Source organism: Penicillium longicatenatum, assembly GCF_028827895.1.
Source record: "Penicillium longicatenatum strain IBT 33135 chromosome Unknown contig_2_segment0_segment0, whole genome shotgun sequence".
NCBI classification, from domain to species: Eukaryota; Fungi; Ascomycota; class Eurotiomycetes; order Eurotiales; family Aspergillaceae; genus Penicillium; species Penicillium longicatenatum.
The window spans coordinates 1,430,503-1,445,741 of NW_026643120.1; the positions used below are offsets into that span (position 1 = coordinate 1,430,503).

At 49.4% G+C, this 15,239-nt stretch overlaps 7 protein-coding genes across 7 annotated transcripts; 6 read left to right on the forward strand and 1 right to left on the reverse strand.

The window, feature by feature from the left end:
* Positions 1-579: 579 nt before the first annotated feature.
* Positions 580-1,092, forward strand: N7484_003062 (uncharacterized protein; the record flags this gene model as incomplete). Its single annotated transcript, XM_057113482.1, has 2 exons — positions 580-723; positions 772-1,092. 2 exons carry the CDS (start codon positions 580-582, stop codon positions 1,090-1,092), a joined length of 465 nt encoding a protein of 154 aa, XP_056973622.1.
* Positions 1,093-2,506: 1,414 nt separating this feature from the next.
* Positions 2,507-3,220, forward strand: N7484_003063 (uncharacterized protein; the record flags this gene model as incomplete). The annotated part of the gene is made up of 1 exon (XM_057113483.1): positions 2,507-3,220. One exon carries the CDS (start codon positions 2,507-2,509, stop codon positions 3,218-3,220), a length of 714 nt encoding a protein of 237 aa, XP_056973623.1.
* A 986-nt stretch (positions 3,221-4,206) lies between these two features.
* Positions 4,207-4,529, forward strand: N7484_003064 (uncharacterized protein; the record flags this gene model as incomplete). The annotated part of the gene is made up of 3 exons (XM_057113484.1): positions 4,207-4,341; positions 4,408-4,446; positions 4,500-4,529. The coding sequence occupies 3 exons, from the start codon at positions 4,207-4,209 to the stop codon at positions 4,527-4,529; spliced, it is 204 nt and encodes a 67-aa protein (XP_056973624.1).
* A 1,735-nt stretch (positions 4,530-6,264) lies between these two features.
* On the forward strand, positions 6,265-7,534 carry N7484_003065 (aromatic alcohol reductase; the record flags this gene model as incomplete). The annotated part of the gene is made up of 4 exons (XM_057113485.1): positions 6,265-6,351; positions 6,417-6,701; positions 6,770-7,096; positions 7,157-7,534. 4 exons carry the CDS (start codon positions 6,265-6,267, stop codon positions 7,532-7,534), a joined length of 1,077 nt encoding a protein of 358 aa, XP_056973625.1.
* Positions 7,535-8,044: 510 nt separating this feature from the next.
* N7484_003066 (putative amino acid permease) lies at positions 8,045-9,915 on the forward strand (the record flags this gene model as incomplete). Its single annotated transcript, XM_057113486.1, has 5 exons — positions 8,045-8,246; positions 8,300-8,357; positions 8,422-8,428; positions 8,480-8,640; positions 8,691-9,915. 5 exons carry the CDS (start codon positions 8,045-8,047, stop codon positions 9,913-9,915), a joined length of 1,653 nt encoding a protein of 550 aa, XP_056973626.1.
* A 1,499-nt stretch (positions 9,916-11,414) lies between these two features.
* N7484_003067 (putative clock controled protein (Ccg-8)) lies at positions 11,415-12,868 on the forward strand (the record flags this gene model as incomplete). Its single annotated transcript, XM_057113487.1, has 2 exons — positions 11,415-11,514; positions 11,667-12,868. The coding sequence occupies 2 exons, from the start codon at positions 11,415-11,417 to the stop codon at positions 12,866-12,868; spliced, it is 1,302 nt and encodes a 433-aa protein (XP_056973627.1).
* A 680-nt stretch (positions 12,869-13,548) lies between these two features.
* Positions 13,549-15,009, reverse strand: N7484_003068 (type III PLP-dependent enzyme; the record flags this gene model as incomplete). Its single annotated transcript, XM_057113488.1, has 4 exons — positions 13,549-13,640; positions 13,688-14,221; positions 14,302-14,697; positions 14,751-15,009. 4 exons carry the CDS (start codon positions 15,007-15,009, stop codon positions 13,549-13,551), a joined length of 1,281 nt encoding a protein of 426 aa, XP_056973628.1.
* Positions 15,010-15,239: the final 230 nt, after the last annotated feature.

Genomic DNA, 15,239 nt, shown 5'->3' on the forward strand with positions numbered 1-15,239 from the left:
ATCAGACTAGAAGAGTCTGACATGATAATGTCCCCTGGGCTGTGCTGGTAAATACTGCGCGCTGGAAGATGTTAACCTTTGATTCTTGTCGGATGCGTCAAGCTATCACAAGTACTGACGTCAAAGCCTAAGTATGCTACCTAAAGAATCTCAAATGGGGCTCTATCCAGGCCTGGAAAGTCGTTTCGCACGCTTGCTGGTTTAGTCGATTTCGAGATTATGGTAACAATGGCAATGAGAGATGAATACTGGGGATTGATTGCTTACTTCCACACAGGGAACCAGTTTCATTCATCAGTACCATGGGAAGAGAATCAGTTGGAGAATTCCCTAACGAAGCATCACTTCTCCGTATTCTCATTATTGTACAATTTTCCTCGGGTGAGCGGCGCGCGCAGCCACCGGCCACCCGGCCCCGAAACCACCCTTGCTCGCCGCATGGGCCCTGCGCCCTCATGATATCACCATGCCGGCGAAACCCGTCCCTTGCATGATCCTCTCAGCTCTCGGCTAATAAGCAAAGCCATCATCTCACTCTGCGGCGGTTGTAGCGGCACGCTCGCCGAAAAGAGTGGTGAGATGCTCGGCGGTGGCCTCAACCCAATTGGCAACCCGAGACTGGACGAAAGGATCATCGTTGTCAACGCGAAGGACCGCTTCGCTCTCATGGGAACTGGCGGATCGGACGGGAGTAGATTGAAGCAAGACCTCGGTTTGCTGGAGGTCATTGGGAAATGATAATGAGGTGGAATTGTGATCTACTCCAGGTAGAGGAACGAGCTCAATAGGAAGGTCATTGAAGTCGTGGTTTCTAGCCAGGGCCTCGGCATCATGGTCGTTGATGACCTCGGTGAAGAGGACGGAGCTGCCCACGCGCTTATAGAGAGCAAAGTAGGTGCGATATGGAAGCCGGATGAGATAGCACCAGCAACTTTTCGCGATGCGGCATACGCGTTCGAGTTCGAAGCAAGACTTCAGGCAGTGCCCGATGGACAACCAAAGTCGCCAGTACAGAAGGGCAAAGCCGCAGGAGAACAGGACGACCACAGCGATCGAGAGATCAGAAAAAAATTCGAGATCCATGGCGATTGACTTGCTCATGTATAATCGAGGAGCGTGAGGGCTTTGTTCTGATCATTTGTATTTTTCACTACGACAAAGTTGTTTTTGTGCTGCTTGACGACTAATGATTTGCTGTCGGTCATGTCGAGGTTGTGAGGTTTAGTTTCGGCGTTGAGTACTGCGTGGTTGATGTTCCCCTTCTTCAAGTCAATTGATCACTCATTGCTAATATGCAAAGTGAAAGGAAAGAAACCCATTTCTGTAATCAGAAGTCATACCCTAGTCGTTCAAATTGTCAAAGGAGTTGAGGTCAAAGTATTGCATGGAGCATATGTATCTATACGGGAATCATGAAATGACAAAAACGTAGAGCTGTCTGTCATCATACCGTGATAAGCTCACCAGAGCTGTAACCCTTTGTCTACTGTAACATGTACGGCGTTTTCAGAGAAAGACGGGGGCCTTTATTCGGAGGGAGACAACCAAATGGCACAATTGTTAAAAGAATAGCATCATTGCACAGCAAAATGAATGCAACGCCCCGTTGAAACTTATGAAGTCAGCTGACAAACCTCCTACCTTAAATTTAGAAGTGAGCCTAGCAATGGCTTAAGCCACCATGTCTGTCGATCGCTGCACTGGTGATATGACGACATTCAGCACAGGCGCCACGGTATCTACTTTAAGTGGAATAAACCTGAAATCCACATGTTTAATGCAGATCCCATAGATAAAGGGGACATGTGCAAATGGAATAGATAGCGGTCAGCGCGAGATCTCTTGAGGCCCAGTGATCGCATCACGGGCCCCGCATAATCTCGGATGACCGACAACGCTCGGATCTAAGAATGTCAGTTGATCTAGAATACCCAAGCTCAGCCAAGTTGTTTAAGAGCAAGGCACATATCTACAGGATTTCTTCTCACTTTAATCTAACTCTCGTTTCTGATCTTCTATTTTCACGGCATAAAGGTATAAGAGGATTTTGCTTTGTTCGGGTCAGAATTAAGCTTCACGTTGAAAGACTACCTCAAAAGTGAATGCTCGGAACAGCCACTGCGTCTTGGCACAACGAAATCAATGGATTCCATTGTCCACCACGACTCGTTTCAAAGGGCATTCACGACAAATCATTTTCAGACTCACGAACTATAGAACAATGTTTCGCGCACCATCCTCCATCTTTCTATTATTCCTCATCAACCACCAAGCATCACAATACTGAGAATGCAAAGCAATATGAACTCCAAGAAAGCCTCTCACATGGCTACGACTAGCTTTCACGCACAGGAGAAGCTATGGGAGGACGCAGAGAAATTAGTAGTAGTAAGAAAAATACCACCCCCACCCAACTGATGCACCCAACTAACGAATCTGAAAGGCAAAGGCCTTGGAAGAAGCACTGAACTGCAGAAAGTGCCCTCTGAGTATTACAGAAGCCACAATGAAGGCAGACATTGACCAAGGCAACTACATCGCAACCAACTATCCTCCATATTTCCCTAACGCCAGCAAGCGGGACGAAAACATCTCTCCCCTCGACACAAATACTCCGAATAGCGACCTTTCCCACTGGAAAGTCATTTCGGAAGCTCAGCGTCAACAATACTATAAGATTGTAGAGCATATTCTCGACACCCGAATGCACGAGAATGCACCCGCAGACTCTGATCTGGCCATTCTCTTCGCGCACTATCAGGTAGACTACCACATCCGACAACACTACCTTGCCCACCGAGGCGTTCTAACACTCTGCCGTGATGCGAGTGACATGCAGACGCTACGCAAGTGGCAATGGCGTATGGATGCGATTGACTCGGTCATCACACCGGATGATAGACAACCGGTCCAGCCAAAGCCACATCGGCCGACAGGTTGGCCGAAGGACGGAAACTTGGAAATGCTGCACCAGACACACTTGTGGAAGAAATCATGGAAGGTGCGGCAGAAGCGGGTGGAGGATGTTAGGGCTCGATGGGCGGTGATTATGGAGGAGAGGCGAAGGCAGAGAGAGTGGTTGTTGGCGAAGCAAGCGTCGACGCTTACGGTGCGATTGTATTTTGGTGGGGAGTTGTGTGGATTGAGGGAGTTGGAGCGGAAAGTCTACCCTGGGTCTGGGATGCGGATGGGGAGAACTACGCAGAGCTCTGGGTTTTGAGCTGGGTTGTAACTTGTTAGGATTGCATAGCGCAGGAGTTGCAGGTACTGAGCTGGTCTCACTACTCTGTTTAGGTATTGGAAGGTTTCTCTTGAGGTTGTTTCACAAGCTACGTTGTTTGATGGGTTCAGTTGTAGATGTGGCATGACTGTCACTTGCCGTAGTAGATTACCATCTACTGGCACCCTAGGTGGCATCTGACATGCATACCTTGTTGAAGTGGAATAGACCATGAAGGATTACCCAGGCGCATGATATTTGCTCCGCCCTGATATTTTGAGTTGTGAGATGTGGGGGATCTCGGGCGTTGTACAAGATGTACCCCGGATGTCTGAGGATGACAATTGGGAGACCCTCCGTGGTCCCTATAATCTACCTCCCTAGCATGGATATGACTTGCCACCTGCTAGGTTCTAGGTTCTTTTATGGTCGTCGGACAATATCAGTCCGTCGCCAGAGCACAAGAACTTTAAACTCAATTCCATGGCTCTGGAAGCTAGCGACCTTGGCCTACCATACTTTGCTCTTTGTCTAGAGTAAAACCCAAGGGTTCCCTTCCGAGCAGCTAAGCCATGGGTTGAAGAACATATGCGATTTACTTGTAGGTATTTAAAATCCGAATATAATATACCGGTGGAGCCAAACGTCCGGATGCCAAAGGGCTGATCAGGGTTTAAGACAATTACACGGATTTGAATTTGGATCTGGGGTTCTGGACCATCTGGCAATCTAGCCAGGATAATCCGGGGCTTTGGATTCTGTGCTGTGGAAGATCGAATCTAGTGAACCGACAAGGATGGGAACGAGAACAAGTCACCATCGTGAGACATGAAGGTGGGTTCTGCTACCACTCTGTACCCGTACCTAATGAGGGATAAGGTAACGGCGACGAGAGAGCTAGATATAAATAGGGATGAGATTCCTTCCAACAACAAAGAACAAAACGTTAGCAAGCAAATCGAATTCGTGATCAATATTCTTTCAAGATGCGTTTCACACCAATCATCGCTTTGGTCCTCGCCACATTGGCTATTGCTACCCCGGTCGAGGATAGTTCCAACAATGTCGCTGCCGAGGCAGACACGGCTCGATGCCGGCCCCGTTATGATAATTGCGTCGAGGTAAAGAGGCCCTTCAACCTGTCTGGCTATTACCTCCAAGACCGTCGACTAACAATGCTATTATAGGATTGCCGCAGAAGCCATAGGGGTGAACGCTGCAGATCTGTACGTCAATTGGTCTCAAACTTTGATCAACACCATTGCTAATACAATGACAGCGATGTTACGACGATTGGTGCCGTTTCTGAGCACAAGCATCCGCAGTTTTCAACAAACTGTGAATTTGCCATGGAAAGGTCGGGACTTGATGTTAGGGAAACGAGCGCGTGAGGATATTATACCAGGAACCCAAACGATTGGCCGGATCATCAAGTTGTGCAGGGAACCTCATCTTGGTCGTAGCTTAGCATAACAGGATTCCATGGAACTGAATTGGAAAATGCACTCCATCTTACAGCGGTCCTCTCTCCTCCGTAATATTAGTTGATCTAGTATCACGGTCCGTCAAGTCAAACCTTGACCCCGCCATGGATCAGCAAAAACCCTGGGGTACTGAACCCCACCACCCTTGATTAAGAGCTCATCGCCTGATATGCGGGGGAGGACCGTACCGAATACCCTCGTGCAGTTGCGTTCAATGCATGTCCGCATTCCCGCTGACCGTGATTTCCAGAGTGGGGAGCGATCACCACGCATCCCTACTGCATTGAGCAGAATTCCCAGGTTTCGTCGCCAAGTAACCTGACCCCACCTGCACACCCCTCAATACTGGGAGGATTCAAAGCCCGACAAATCCGGGATACAGTAAGTTGAAATGTCTCATTTGCAGTCTGCGGTCAATGCAACATGTTTTTTTCTGCACTTGGGAATATAAGAGGTTCACGCGCCCAGGCATCGATCTCCCGCGCCCAGAGCGGCTGTGGCTGGTAGCTGTCTGCCTCTAGGTGCGGGAATTACTGAAGCTCTGATTTGCTGGCATCTTTTGGTACCCAAACTGGTCCTGTAGCATAGGTAGAAACCTTCCCAGCCTCTCAGCCTCCCTTTCAAGCCCAATTCCCATGGTGCAGCCTCATTGCCCACAATTTCCCTGATTGGCCTTGGGCCCGGTTGACCATGGGCACGGGGAACCTCCGTTTTTTGAGTCAATGGTTACCCAATGAGCGGGAGGCTAACGTGTGACTAATCTCACCGGTCTGCATTTCGTCACGGCGAACAGGTCAGTGCTGGATTACTTGTTCCAGGTGTTCCAAGGCCACGCAGATCGGGAAGATCGCTGACGTTGGGGTTAAAGAAGGGGGAGCAATGCAACATTAGGATTACAGCTCTTGCTCGTGATTATTGATCATCTGCATGGGATTTTTATGTTCCGACCAGTGTGGCCACTAGAGGACCGAAACGGGGTTCCCGCGTGGGAAGATGAATGAGATGCTGAAACGAGTCATACGCACCCCAAACTGAGAATGGGCAGCTATTTACCCTGTTATTTTTTACTCTCAGGGTTTTTAATCGGAGGACTGCGCACCGCAAACATCATAATTATTCAACCGGGAAGCCGTATAGGGAATGACGTAAGGGCAATCCGATTCAGACGGTCCCGAGCCACCGGCCCGCAAGAGGCGAAATGGAGGAAATGAGGGAATCAATTCTAACATTTGAATGAAAAAAATCAAAATTGAAGACGATTTGTAGACGGTAGACATGTAGAATAAGATCACTGAAATCGGGCGATCACGAAATGACGTCCTTTACGACCCGACCGCGAAAAAAAAAAGTCCCCTCAAACGAGGGGAACCAACATCCACTCGACCCACGTCCACTCCGGATAGGAATGAAAGTGGGTTAGTTTTGGTACTGGTTTATAACGTCGGCTCCTGGTTTCCTCGTCTTTCTCCCTTTCATTCTCTCACCCCTGCAACACCACCATCACCTATTATTTTAAAAACCGCCATTCTAACCCCAATTTGTTGATCATCACCCGCCATCATGTCGAAGACCAAGGTTCTTTTGGTCGGAGCTGCGGGTGAAACCGGAGGTTCTATCGCAAATGGATTGCTGGAAGATGGAGGCTTTGTACGCTATCTCACTCATTCCATCCATCGATCGATCTTTACTAACCCTGGCACTTTGCTATGTAGGAGGTGATCGCCCTCGTTCGCCCGATCTCCGTTCACAAGCCCGCTATTGTCAGATTGCAGGATCGCGGTATTGCCATCCGGAAATGCGACCTGAAGGCAAGCGAGGAGCAGCTGGTCGAGGCGCTGGCTGAGATCGATGTCGTCATCAGCTGTGTCGGTCCTGCTGAGCAGCAGGACCAGATCCCGCTGGCCAAGGCGGCGAAGAAAGTCGGCGTCAAGCGATTCATTCCCTGTGGTTTCATCACCGTTGCACCCCCAGGTGGTGTGATGTGGCTGCGTGACGAGGTAAGAACCAGCGCACGCGTGGTGCCATCATTGAACTGACCACTGACTATTTTTTTGCGCACCTACAGAAAGAGATCGTCTACAACCAGATTCGCCAGCTGTGGCTCCCGTACACTCTTGTCGATGTCGGCTGGTGGTACCAGCTGTCTTACCCCCGTCTCCCCTCGGGCCGTGTCGACTATGCTATGACATCGGGCAACGATGAGATTATCGGCGATGGAAACGTGACCACTGCTCTGACAGACTTGCGGGATATCGGTCGCTACATGGCCCTGATCATCAACGACCCGCGCACCTTGAACAAGAAGGTCCTTGCCTACAACCTGGTCTCCACACAGAACGAGATCTACAGCCTCATGGAGGAAATTAGCGAGGAGAAAATTGACCGCAACTACGTATGTGCCCATGAGTCGATTCGAAGGATTGAACTAATAATTTCTTTTTCCGGAACACAGGTCCCCGAAGAAACCATCTGCAGCAGAGTCCTGGCGGCCCGACAAGCTAGTGAGACTTACCCGTTCGACCCCATCAAATTCATTCCTCGTTATCTCGCCGAATACCAATACTCGTGGGGCATTCGGGGCGATAACAACCCTGATTACGCCCAGTACCTCGGTTACCACTTGACCCCCGAGCTCTACCCAGACTTCAAGCCGACCGACTTCCGCGAGTACCTGGAGTCTGTGATTCGCGGCACTGCCAAGGGTGTCTACACGGACCGAGTCATTTCCCGGAAGCACCAGCGCCACTTCCCCCGCACGGAATCGAGCGACTCGCTGTACACCCGTATCTTCCCTCGGACCGAGTCGAGCGACTCCCTCATGTCGCGATGAATGAACAAATTCTTTCTTCCACTCCTTGGGAGCGACCGTGCTCCAGGTTGACGCCGACCGTTCCCACCGCACTCGCACTTGTTCGCGTTTCTGAAACAAATTCACGATATCTCCCCTCTACCCCATAGATTGGGGTCTTGGTTCGTTTGGGGCGTCTTGATAACATTAGGCGTTTTATGATGTTTACGGCTTTGATGGGGAACATAGACGCGGAGCCTCTTGAGCCACCCTCGATGGGCTTGCCGTGACGATAGAGAGTTGCTGGCATTCAACCTAAGAAGTTCTGCTTTATTTCCGCCATTTATTTTTCATACTTTTGAGTTTGACCGTGCTCTACGGAGACGGTCCTCGTTGCATATAGAAATTCAAACATCATAACCTTGGTGATTGCTGATTTCACTATTTTCCCACCCTTGCTCTTTCCTCCGCTGGTGGCCAACACAACGCCTTCAACTTCCTTTGATGAACTTAGAAATCGTATGTGTTTCATCTTGTCCACAAATTGCTGGAATGGATCTGTCTGAATATCCACGCCGGAGAAATCGGTCTTCGAACTATGGATCTGCTCAGAGTTCACCTGTCCTATCGATTGTATCTGCGAGGACTGCTCCGGAACATCAAGAGACTACCGCACATGGGCCTCATGGAGATGTTACTCTGGGATTTATCGACATCTATCAGTCTTTGTCACCTCGACAAGTCGGCGTAATTGGTCTGTCAAGGTCCCTTCATCTGTCACACGGCCCCACTGATCTTTGTCTCCAGCGGTTGGGTCAGCCATTGGCACAGGTTTGATGATCGGGACTGCAAGAGCTCTCACAATGTAAGCCGTTCGTTCATCAGTCAAGTTCAACTCTGGACGACGAAGCAAACTAATTGGGTAACAGGAGCGGCGTGAGTGTTTTTCATCGGTGTTGTTTCTGGCAACGAGTTAATGGTTTATAGCCGGCTGCCATGATGATATCCTATAGCTTCGTCGGATTCTCCGTATACTTGGTTTTGTTAGCCTTGGGTGAAGTCGCTGCTTGGTTACCAAAGCCATACACCGTAGCAGACCAGGCCGTGCGATTTGTTGACCCAGCTCTGGGCTTCAGCGTGGGTTGGATGTGAGCTGCACAGCATGCCCTTTTTGACACCAGCTCACCAGATGATGCAGATACTGGCTGAAATATGCCATTGTCACCCCAAACCAGTTGACAGCTGCCGCTTTGCTGATTTCGTATTGGGTGGACGCGGAATGGATCAACCCTGGCGTGTGGATTTCCGTTCTACTCTTCGTTATCATCCTCGTCAACTTTGTCCATCATGGACTACCAAGTCGAGTTGAGTTTTACGTTTCATCCTTCAAATTGCTTATTATGTCCGCTCTGATGATCTTGTCAATGGTCATTGCCCTAGGAGGGGGACCAGATCGTGATCCTCGAGGGTTTCGATACTGGAATACACCTGGTGTGTTTGATACGATCGGAGCTCGGGTGAATCATGGGATGCTAGAGAAGTTTTTGGAAACCTGTGCAACGATGTCTTCTGCGACATTTGCCTTCATTGGTAGTGAACGATCAGGTATTATGGTCCGGGCTCCTAACATCCGAAAGGCCATTTCACGCGCCATCAAGCACACCTTTTATCGGGTGTTGGTGTTTCATCTTCTGGGAATCACTCTGCTGGGTATGCTTGTCCCTCGAGACTCGAAAATACTGGCCTTTGCTCGTGACTCTACCAAAGGTGCTGCCGCATCTCCTTTCGTCGCAGCCATCTATCTATCCGGTATCGCAATAGTGCCAGACCTGCTGAACGGATGCATTCTGTTATTTGTTCTGTCAATAGCCAATTATGACCTTTACCTGGCCACTAAGGCGATGTGCGACCTCTCCTTGAAGCGCCGTGCGCCTGCTTTCCTACTCTACACCAACCGTCGCGGCGTTCCCGTCTACGCTTTGGCTGTATCTTCTTCCGTCGCAACATTAGCCTATGTCAACGTCGCCAAGGATTCCAGGCTTGTATTTGGGTATCTCGTGGATATGGTAACGATGCTTGGTCTTTTGGTTTGGGTTTCCATCCTCATTACTCATATCGCTTTTGTGCGGGCGCGCAAAGCTCAGGGTATTCCTGATGAGGCGCTTACTTTTCGTGCTCGTTTCGGTCTTACTGGTACATGGCTGGGTCTTGTACTCTGTCTGTTCATCTCGATAACTATGGTTCTCGGTGCATTCACATTTGACCGCAATGACAAGCTTAGGTTCCATTACCAGTCCGCCGTCGCGTCGTTCGTGGGTCTGCCGATCTTTCTGGTCTTGATTGTGGGGTACAAATTGGCGATGCGCACTAAGCGTGTCAATTCAAAGACTGCGGATATGTGGACGAGCAAGCTGGACATTTGATTCGACCGTTTCTATAGTGTTTGCCTTCCAATGCTAAATCGTCTGTTCAACTTCCCCTAGGCTCGTCATGAAATATGCGTATCTATGTTTGTTCTCCAGTGTTCAACTGTATCTTCCTGCTTCTCACCCGAGGTCTGTCATCCTGAAAATGAATCGATGACATTCGCACATGGATGTACATATACCCCGCCATGTCCCAGTATCTACGGGATGATATCCCAGACGCCGAGTCGGTGCCGCAAACCAACCACGACCAGCGTCATCAGCCATCAATTTATTTTCTTCGTCCCTCTCCTGCACCTTGCCCGCAAAATACATTCTCAATAGAGTGTCGTCGATGTTTGCTTACTCTTGTCACGGAGCCTTTTAGTCCACGTTTTAGTCCGATCAGGCGTAATCATACCGAGCGGAATGCAGGTAAATATAAAACGAAAAGCCTGGTATAACGTAGCCTTACTCCCAGCGCGCAATACTTATATCAAAAGCTTCAGCTTCGACAAGAGCGGTGAACATGAAGGCGACCATGCCATCGACCTCGGAGGCACTGTTGGGCAATAATGTGGGGTACATTGATGAGCTGATGGATCGTCGATCCAATAACTACTAGTCACGAACTGCATACCCAATTCGCACCGACATACCCCCTATATATACAAACTTTCCAAATGTCTGGCTGATTAGACCACTGTGTGGATATGGTTAGCATATAAGTGGCATAGGGGCAGACAGGACTATCACATATGATCATTCTGTTCCGAATTTCCAGACCAATGCTAAGGCAGTACATAACACATCCTATACGGGGCAGAGTCATCCCAGGCTGACTCAATCCAATCAGCGACATTGAAAGGCAGCTGGGTATAATCAATCCACTATGTTTGCCAAATGATAATCCGTGGAACAAATTCGCAACTAGACCCCGAAAGGCTGTAGCTTGGACCCCCACTTCACATGCAGGTCGGTCTAAAATGAACTTCTCGACGGGAAAGCGACAAGGCAGTTGGAATGCCGCATTTCAACCTTCCTATTTCGTGGGTAGTTGGGGTTTTCTTTTAGCCGTCAATCCCGGCGTTTGACCTATTCTTGGGCTTGCGGCAGATTGATTATCTCTGAACCGATGATGACGGGACAGAGTCTCCCGGTTGGGATTATAATGCATAGGTAACTATTTAAAGAGACTCGTATTCGACTGTACATGTCGCGTGGGGGTGTACGAAGGGGATGGAATCACCGGCGCAGGAACGGGGGCATGTCGGCAGTAAAACCGAGTTGTGGAAATAGTCCAAAGCAAAAGAGTTCATCGTGGCGTACTCCGTAGGACTCGGCTCTTTGGAAATACAGTTTGAATTCTGTTGGGAAAGGAGTTTGTGCATGTGAAGGATTGGCCGGTGTCACTTAGTCAACTTTCACCTGTTTTCACGTGAAAGACTCTGCGCCGAACGCGAATCTCGCCACTTCTAAGCTCCACCCATCTCCCAAATAATGCTTCCACCGCCGTGATGGACGACACACATTCCGACGATCGAAATCGTCGAGCTGCCAGTGTGCTATCTATGGACGACCTCGAGGCCGCCCAAGCTCTGGAGGGCCTTCGCACAGGTATGCCAAACCCGGTCCCTCGGCCCTATATACCCCCAGTCGCGATCATCTGATAAAATTTGGAACCTATGTTGCGATTCTATCATATAAGTTGCAGGGCTGCTGTGCGAGGGGGAAAACAACGCAACGCCCGACTAATCATTTGCCCATAGAATACGGACAGTCGCCACGAACATCGCGGCAAACCATCCCGGGGACAACGCCGAACTCTTCACAAGCAGCGGAGCCGTTGCTCTCGCTGCTAACGTCGTCGCACCCCCTCATCTCCTCTGCCATCAACGGCTCCGTATCTGCATACACCACTTCTAAATCGTACTCCGCACGCTTCAAGTCCAGCGCCGAGTTTATCGAGCGTAACATCGGTTCACCTGTCGCGAATACAGTGGGCACTGTCGGCCGCAAGACTGGCGTAGAAAGTGGTCTGCGCTGGGCGCTGCAGCGACGAGACTCTCCGCAGGACTCGAACCCTACCAGTAAGCGCCGCAAGGTGACGGAAGTCCCGCCGGATATGGATGTGGAGAAGGGCGAGGATGCGATGAGCCAGAGCCAGAGTCAACCACGAACACGAAGTTCCTCTGATCTGTCGATGGCAGAGACGCTCCCACCATATGATGACGCACGGTCGCCTCGGTATGAGGAGAAACCCGGGCGACAGAATCCGACGTGGCAGAGCCGCCTTGTTATTTCAACATCGGGCTTAGGTGTTGCGATGAGCGAGGAGTCACTGCGTAGCTTGACCTACTGTTTAACCTGGCTGCGCTGGGCAAACGGGCGACTCGGCAAGGCTATTGTGGCACTTCAAAGTGCGCTCACGGAGTGGGACAATCAAAAGAAAAACCAGTCCCAACAACCCGACCTTGAAGGAGGGGAAAGCGCGTCGCTCTTGACACAGCGTATTCAGGCGGTCAAAGCAGACGTGCTTTCAACGTTGAAGCAGGTTGTCGACGTTGTATCGAAGTATGCTGGAGGAGCGTTGCCAGAAAACGCCCGTCATCTCGTACGACGACACTTGACATCCTTGCCTCACCGATTCCAAATGGCTAGCACATCTCAACCACCCCCTGGCTCTGTCGAGGCCTCTTCAGATGCGGCTGTCGGTGCGCACCGAATTCTCGTTCTGGCAAATGAAAGCTTGGATATTCTGGGTCAGGTTAGCGGTGTAGTCAACGACACCCTTGTAAGTGCCGAGCACTGGTGCGAGCGACTTGGGCGCAAGCGCCACGATAAACCCGCACAGGATGCGGAGAAACAGCCATCTGCCACACCGGACGCTCAACCGTTCGGAATGGATATCAAGCAGCCTCTAGAGGGTGCTCAGGAGGACGTGCAGATGGCTGGAACTGAGAAAGTTTGATTGATACCCTGGTAATCCCGTTGGACCGCCTTTCCTTACACTTTTTCTCTTGTCCATCTTTTGTCATTTTCTATTTATGTGTCCGTGACGGTATTTTATGATTGATATCCAATAGCTGTTATTACGCGCTCTTTTTAGCTGTGCAACTGGGATTTTGCACTCAATTGGATAATGGTGGTTTTTGGTCTGAACTGGATCTATGGATTCAACCACATGAAAAATGTTTTTTTTTTTTTTCCTGCTTCTCTTACTAGATGAATAAATTGCATGGGTACCGGGGCTTTGAAGCTTTCGGCAAGCTCCAAGGGTATGTAGCAATGCAGCGTCTAGGCAAGACTCAGCATTTAAATCCTAATGCCCATTGAGATAGCACCGTTTCTTACCGATATCCTGGCTCGAATGAAGCGCTATTCATGTTAGCTTAGAACAAAGGAGATATACGCTCCTTAGAACTCGGCAAATCAGGTACAGTGGCATCTTGTCTGAAACTATTGTAATTACCGCGCTACTTCATACATGGGCTAGTGGGAGTTGAACAAGTCTTTTCTGGTGTTCGTCTAATTTTATAGATTTCTATTTAAACTGAGAAATACCTCGAAAAGTAAACCACCTGTATGTTTCACAGGCCCTGACTAGGCAATGGGAAGACTTTGGCAGATTTCTCTAATGCCCACACTCATCTAGAACCCCGGCATCGTTTCGCTATTGACGTAGAAGGTATCTAAGGCTGTATTAAACCCGTTGAACTTGGTCGCTGTGGTACTTGTGTACGCTATCAAAAATCAGTAGTCATATCACAATATATGAAAAGATACGTACCGCCCATATCCATATACTTCAACCAGTCTCCAATCATAACCTCCTCCCCAAATCTCGCTCCCTTGGTCACACAATCAATCCCATCACACGTCGGCCCCCAGACAGAGTATCGATACTCCTTATTACCACTCCCTTTTCCTCTCCTCCTCACCAAAACAGGAACCATCACTTCCTTCTCCATAACAACATTCATGAAACTGCCATAAACGCCGTCGTTCTGGTAAAGCATATCAGGCACACCTTGCACAGCCGCAACACCCATCTGGCGACGACGGGCAATCACTCTCGAGACAAGCGTATATGCACTCCGAGCGTAGAAACGGCCCGGTTCCGCAATGACGGTTACACCCGCTGAGAACTCCGTTCGGATTGATTGCAGAATATGAGAGGATAGGGACTCAAAACTGCTATCTTCGAAGCCACCACCTATATCTAGGATGCTGGGTGTATAACCAAGGTTGTTTGCTTGTGTGAAAACGTGACGGGCATGTTGGATTGCTTTGCTAAATGCCGTTGGGGATTTGGCGCCGGTTCCTATAGATATGTCAATACAGTGCACAGGTTCAAATAATTCAATCTTAACACATCTTGGGAAATGAAGAGTGAGTTCATACCAACATGAAAGCTAACGCCCACAACATCAAATCCGAGTTCCCTCGCCCTAATCAACAAAGCATTCGTCGTATCCAACGGTGCACCAAATTTATCTCCAAAGCTAATCAGCGCACTATCATCATTCGCGTAGATACGCAATAGAAGTTGCGCCTCGGGCATGTGCATCTTGATCATATCTAATTCATCGATATTGTCGAAAGTCGTTCTCAACACTCCAGCCCGGCGGGCGAAGTCCAGCGATGCAGCACCCTTGCAGGGATTTGCGAATAAGATCCGAGCAGGATCAACGCCTAGATTGAGGACCGTACGCATCTCTTCAATCGATGCGCAATCAAAGCCTGTCCCATGGTCGGCGAGACACTTTAGGAGCGTCGGGTCCGAATTACATTTAATTGCTGGCAAATGTCATTGTTAGCCTGGGTTACAATCATGTAGCGAAAAAACTCACCATAATACGGCCTAATACCGGGGAAGCAACGTGTCCATCTCTGGTGTTGCCTGGTTACCTGGCCTAAATCTGCGATGTAGAAGGGTTCATCACCACCCACTCGACCGCATTTATCTATACGGGCGATATTTCTCTGGATTGCGAGATCGATTAATTCTTCTGGAGTGGGCTTGCTGTATTCCAGATCATCAATTGGCCTTTCTGCATGGCCGATCTCTTGTTGGATTGCAACGAAACTGGGCAGAGGGAGGAGATCCATGATTGCGCGAGTACTCGGCCTAGCTCAATTGGTGAGACTGGAAGGCGTAGAGGTGTAGAGGCTTGAGTTGGTTGTGTTCGTTGACCGTAGTACGTCCAGGCTAAGAGTACGATGTTGACGCTCGCGCAGGCGAAAGTGAAAGATGTCGCTTTCTTTTGGAGAACACGGCAATATAAGGATTGAGTGAAGGTGTCACGGAATTGAACCATGTAAGAGTTGTTAGCTTGAAC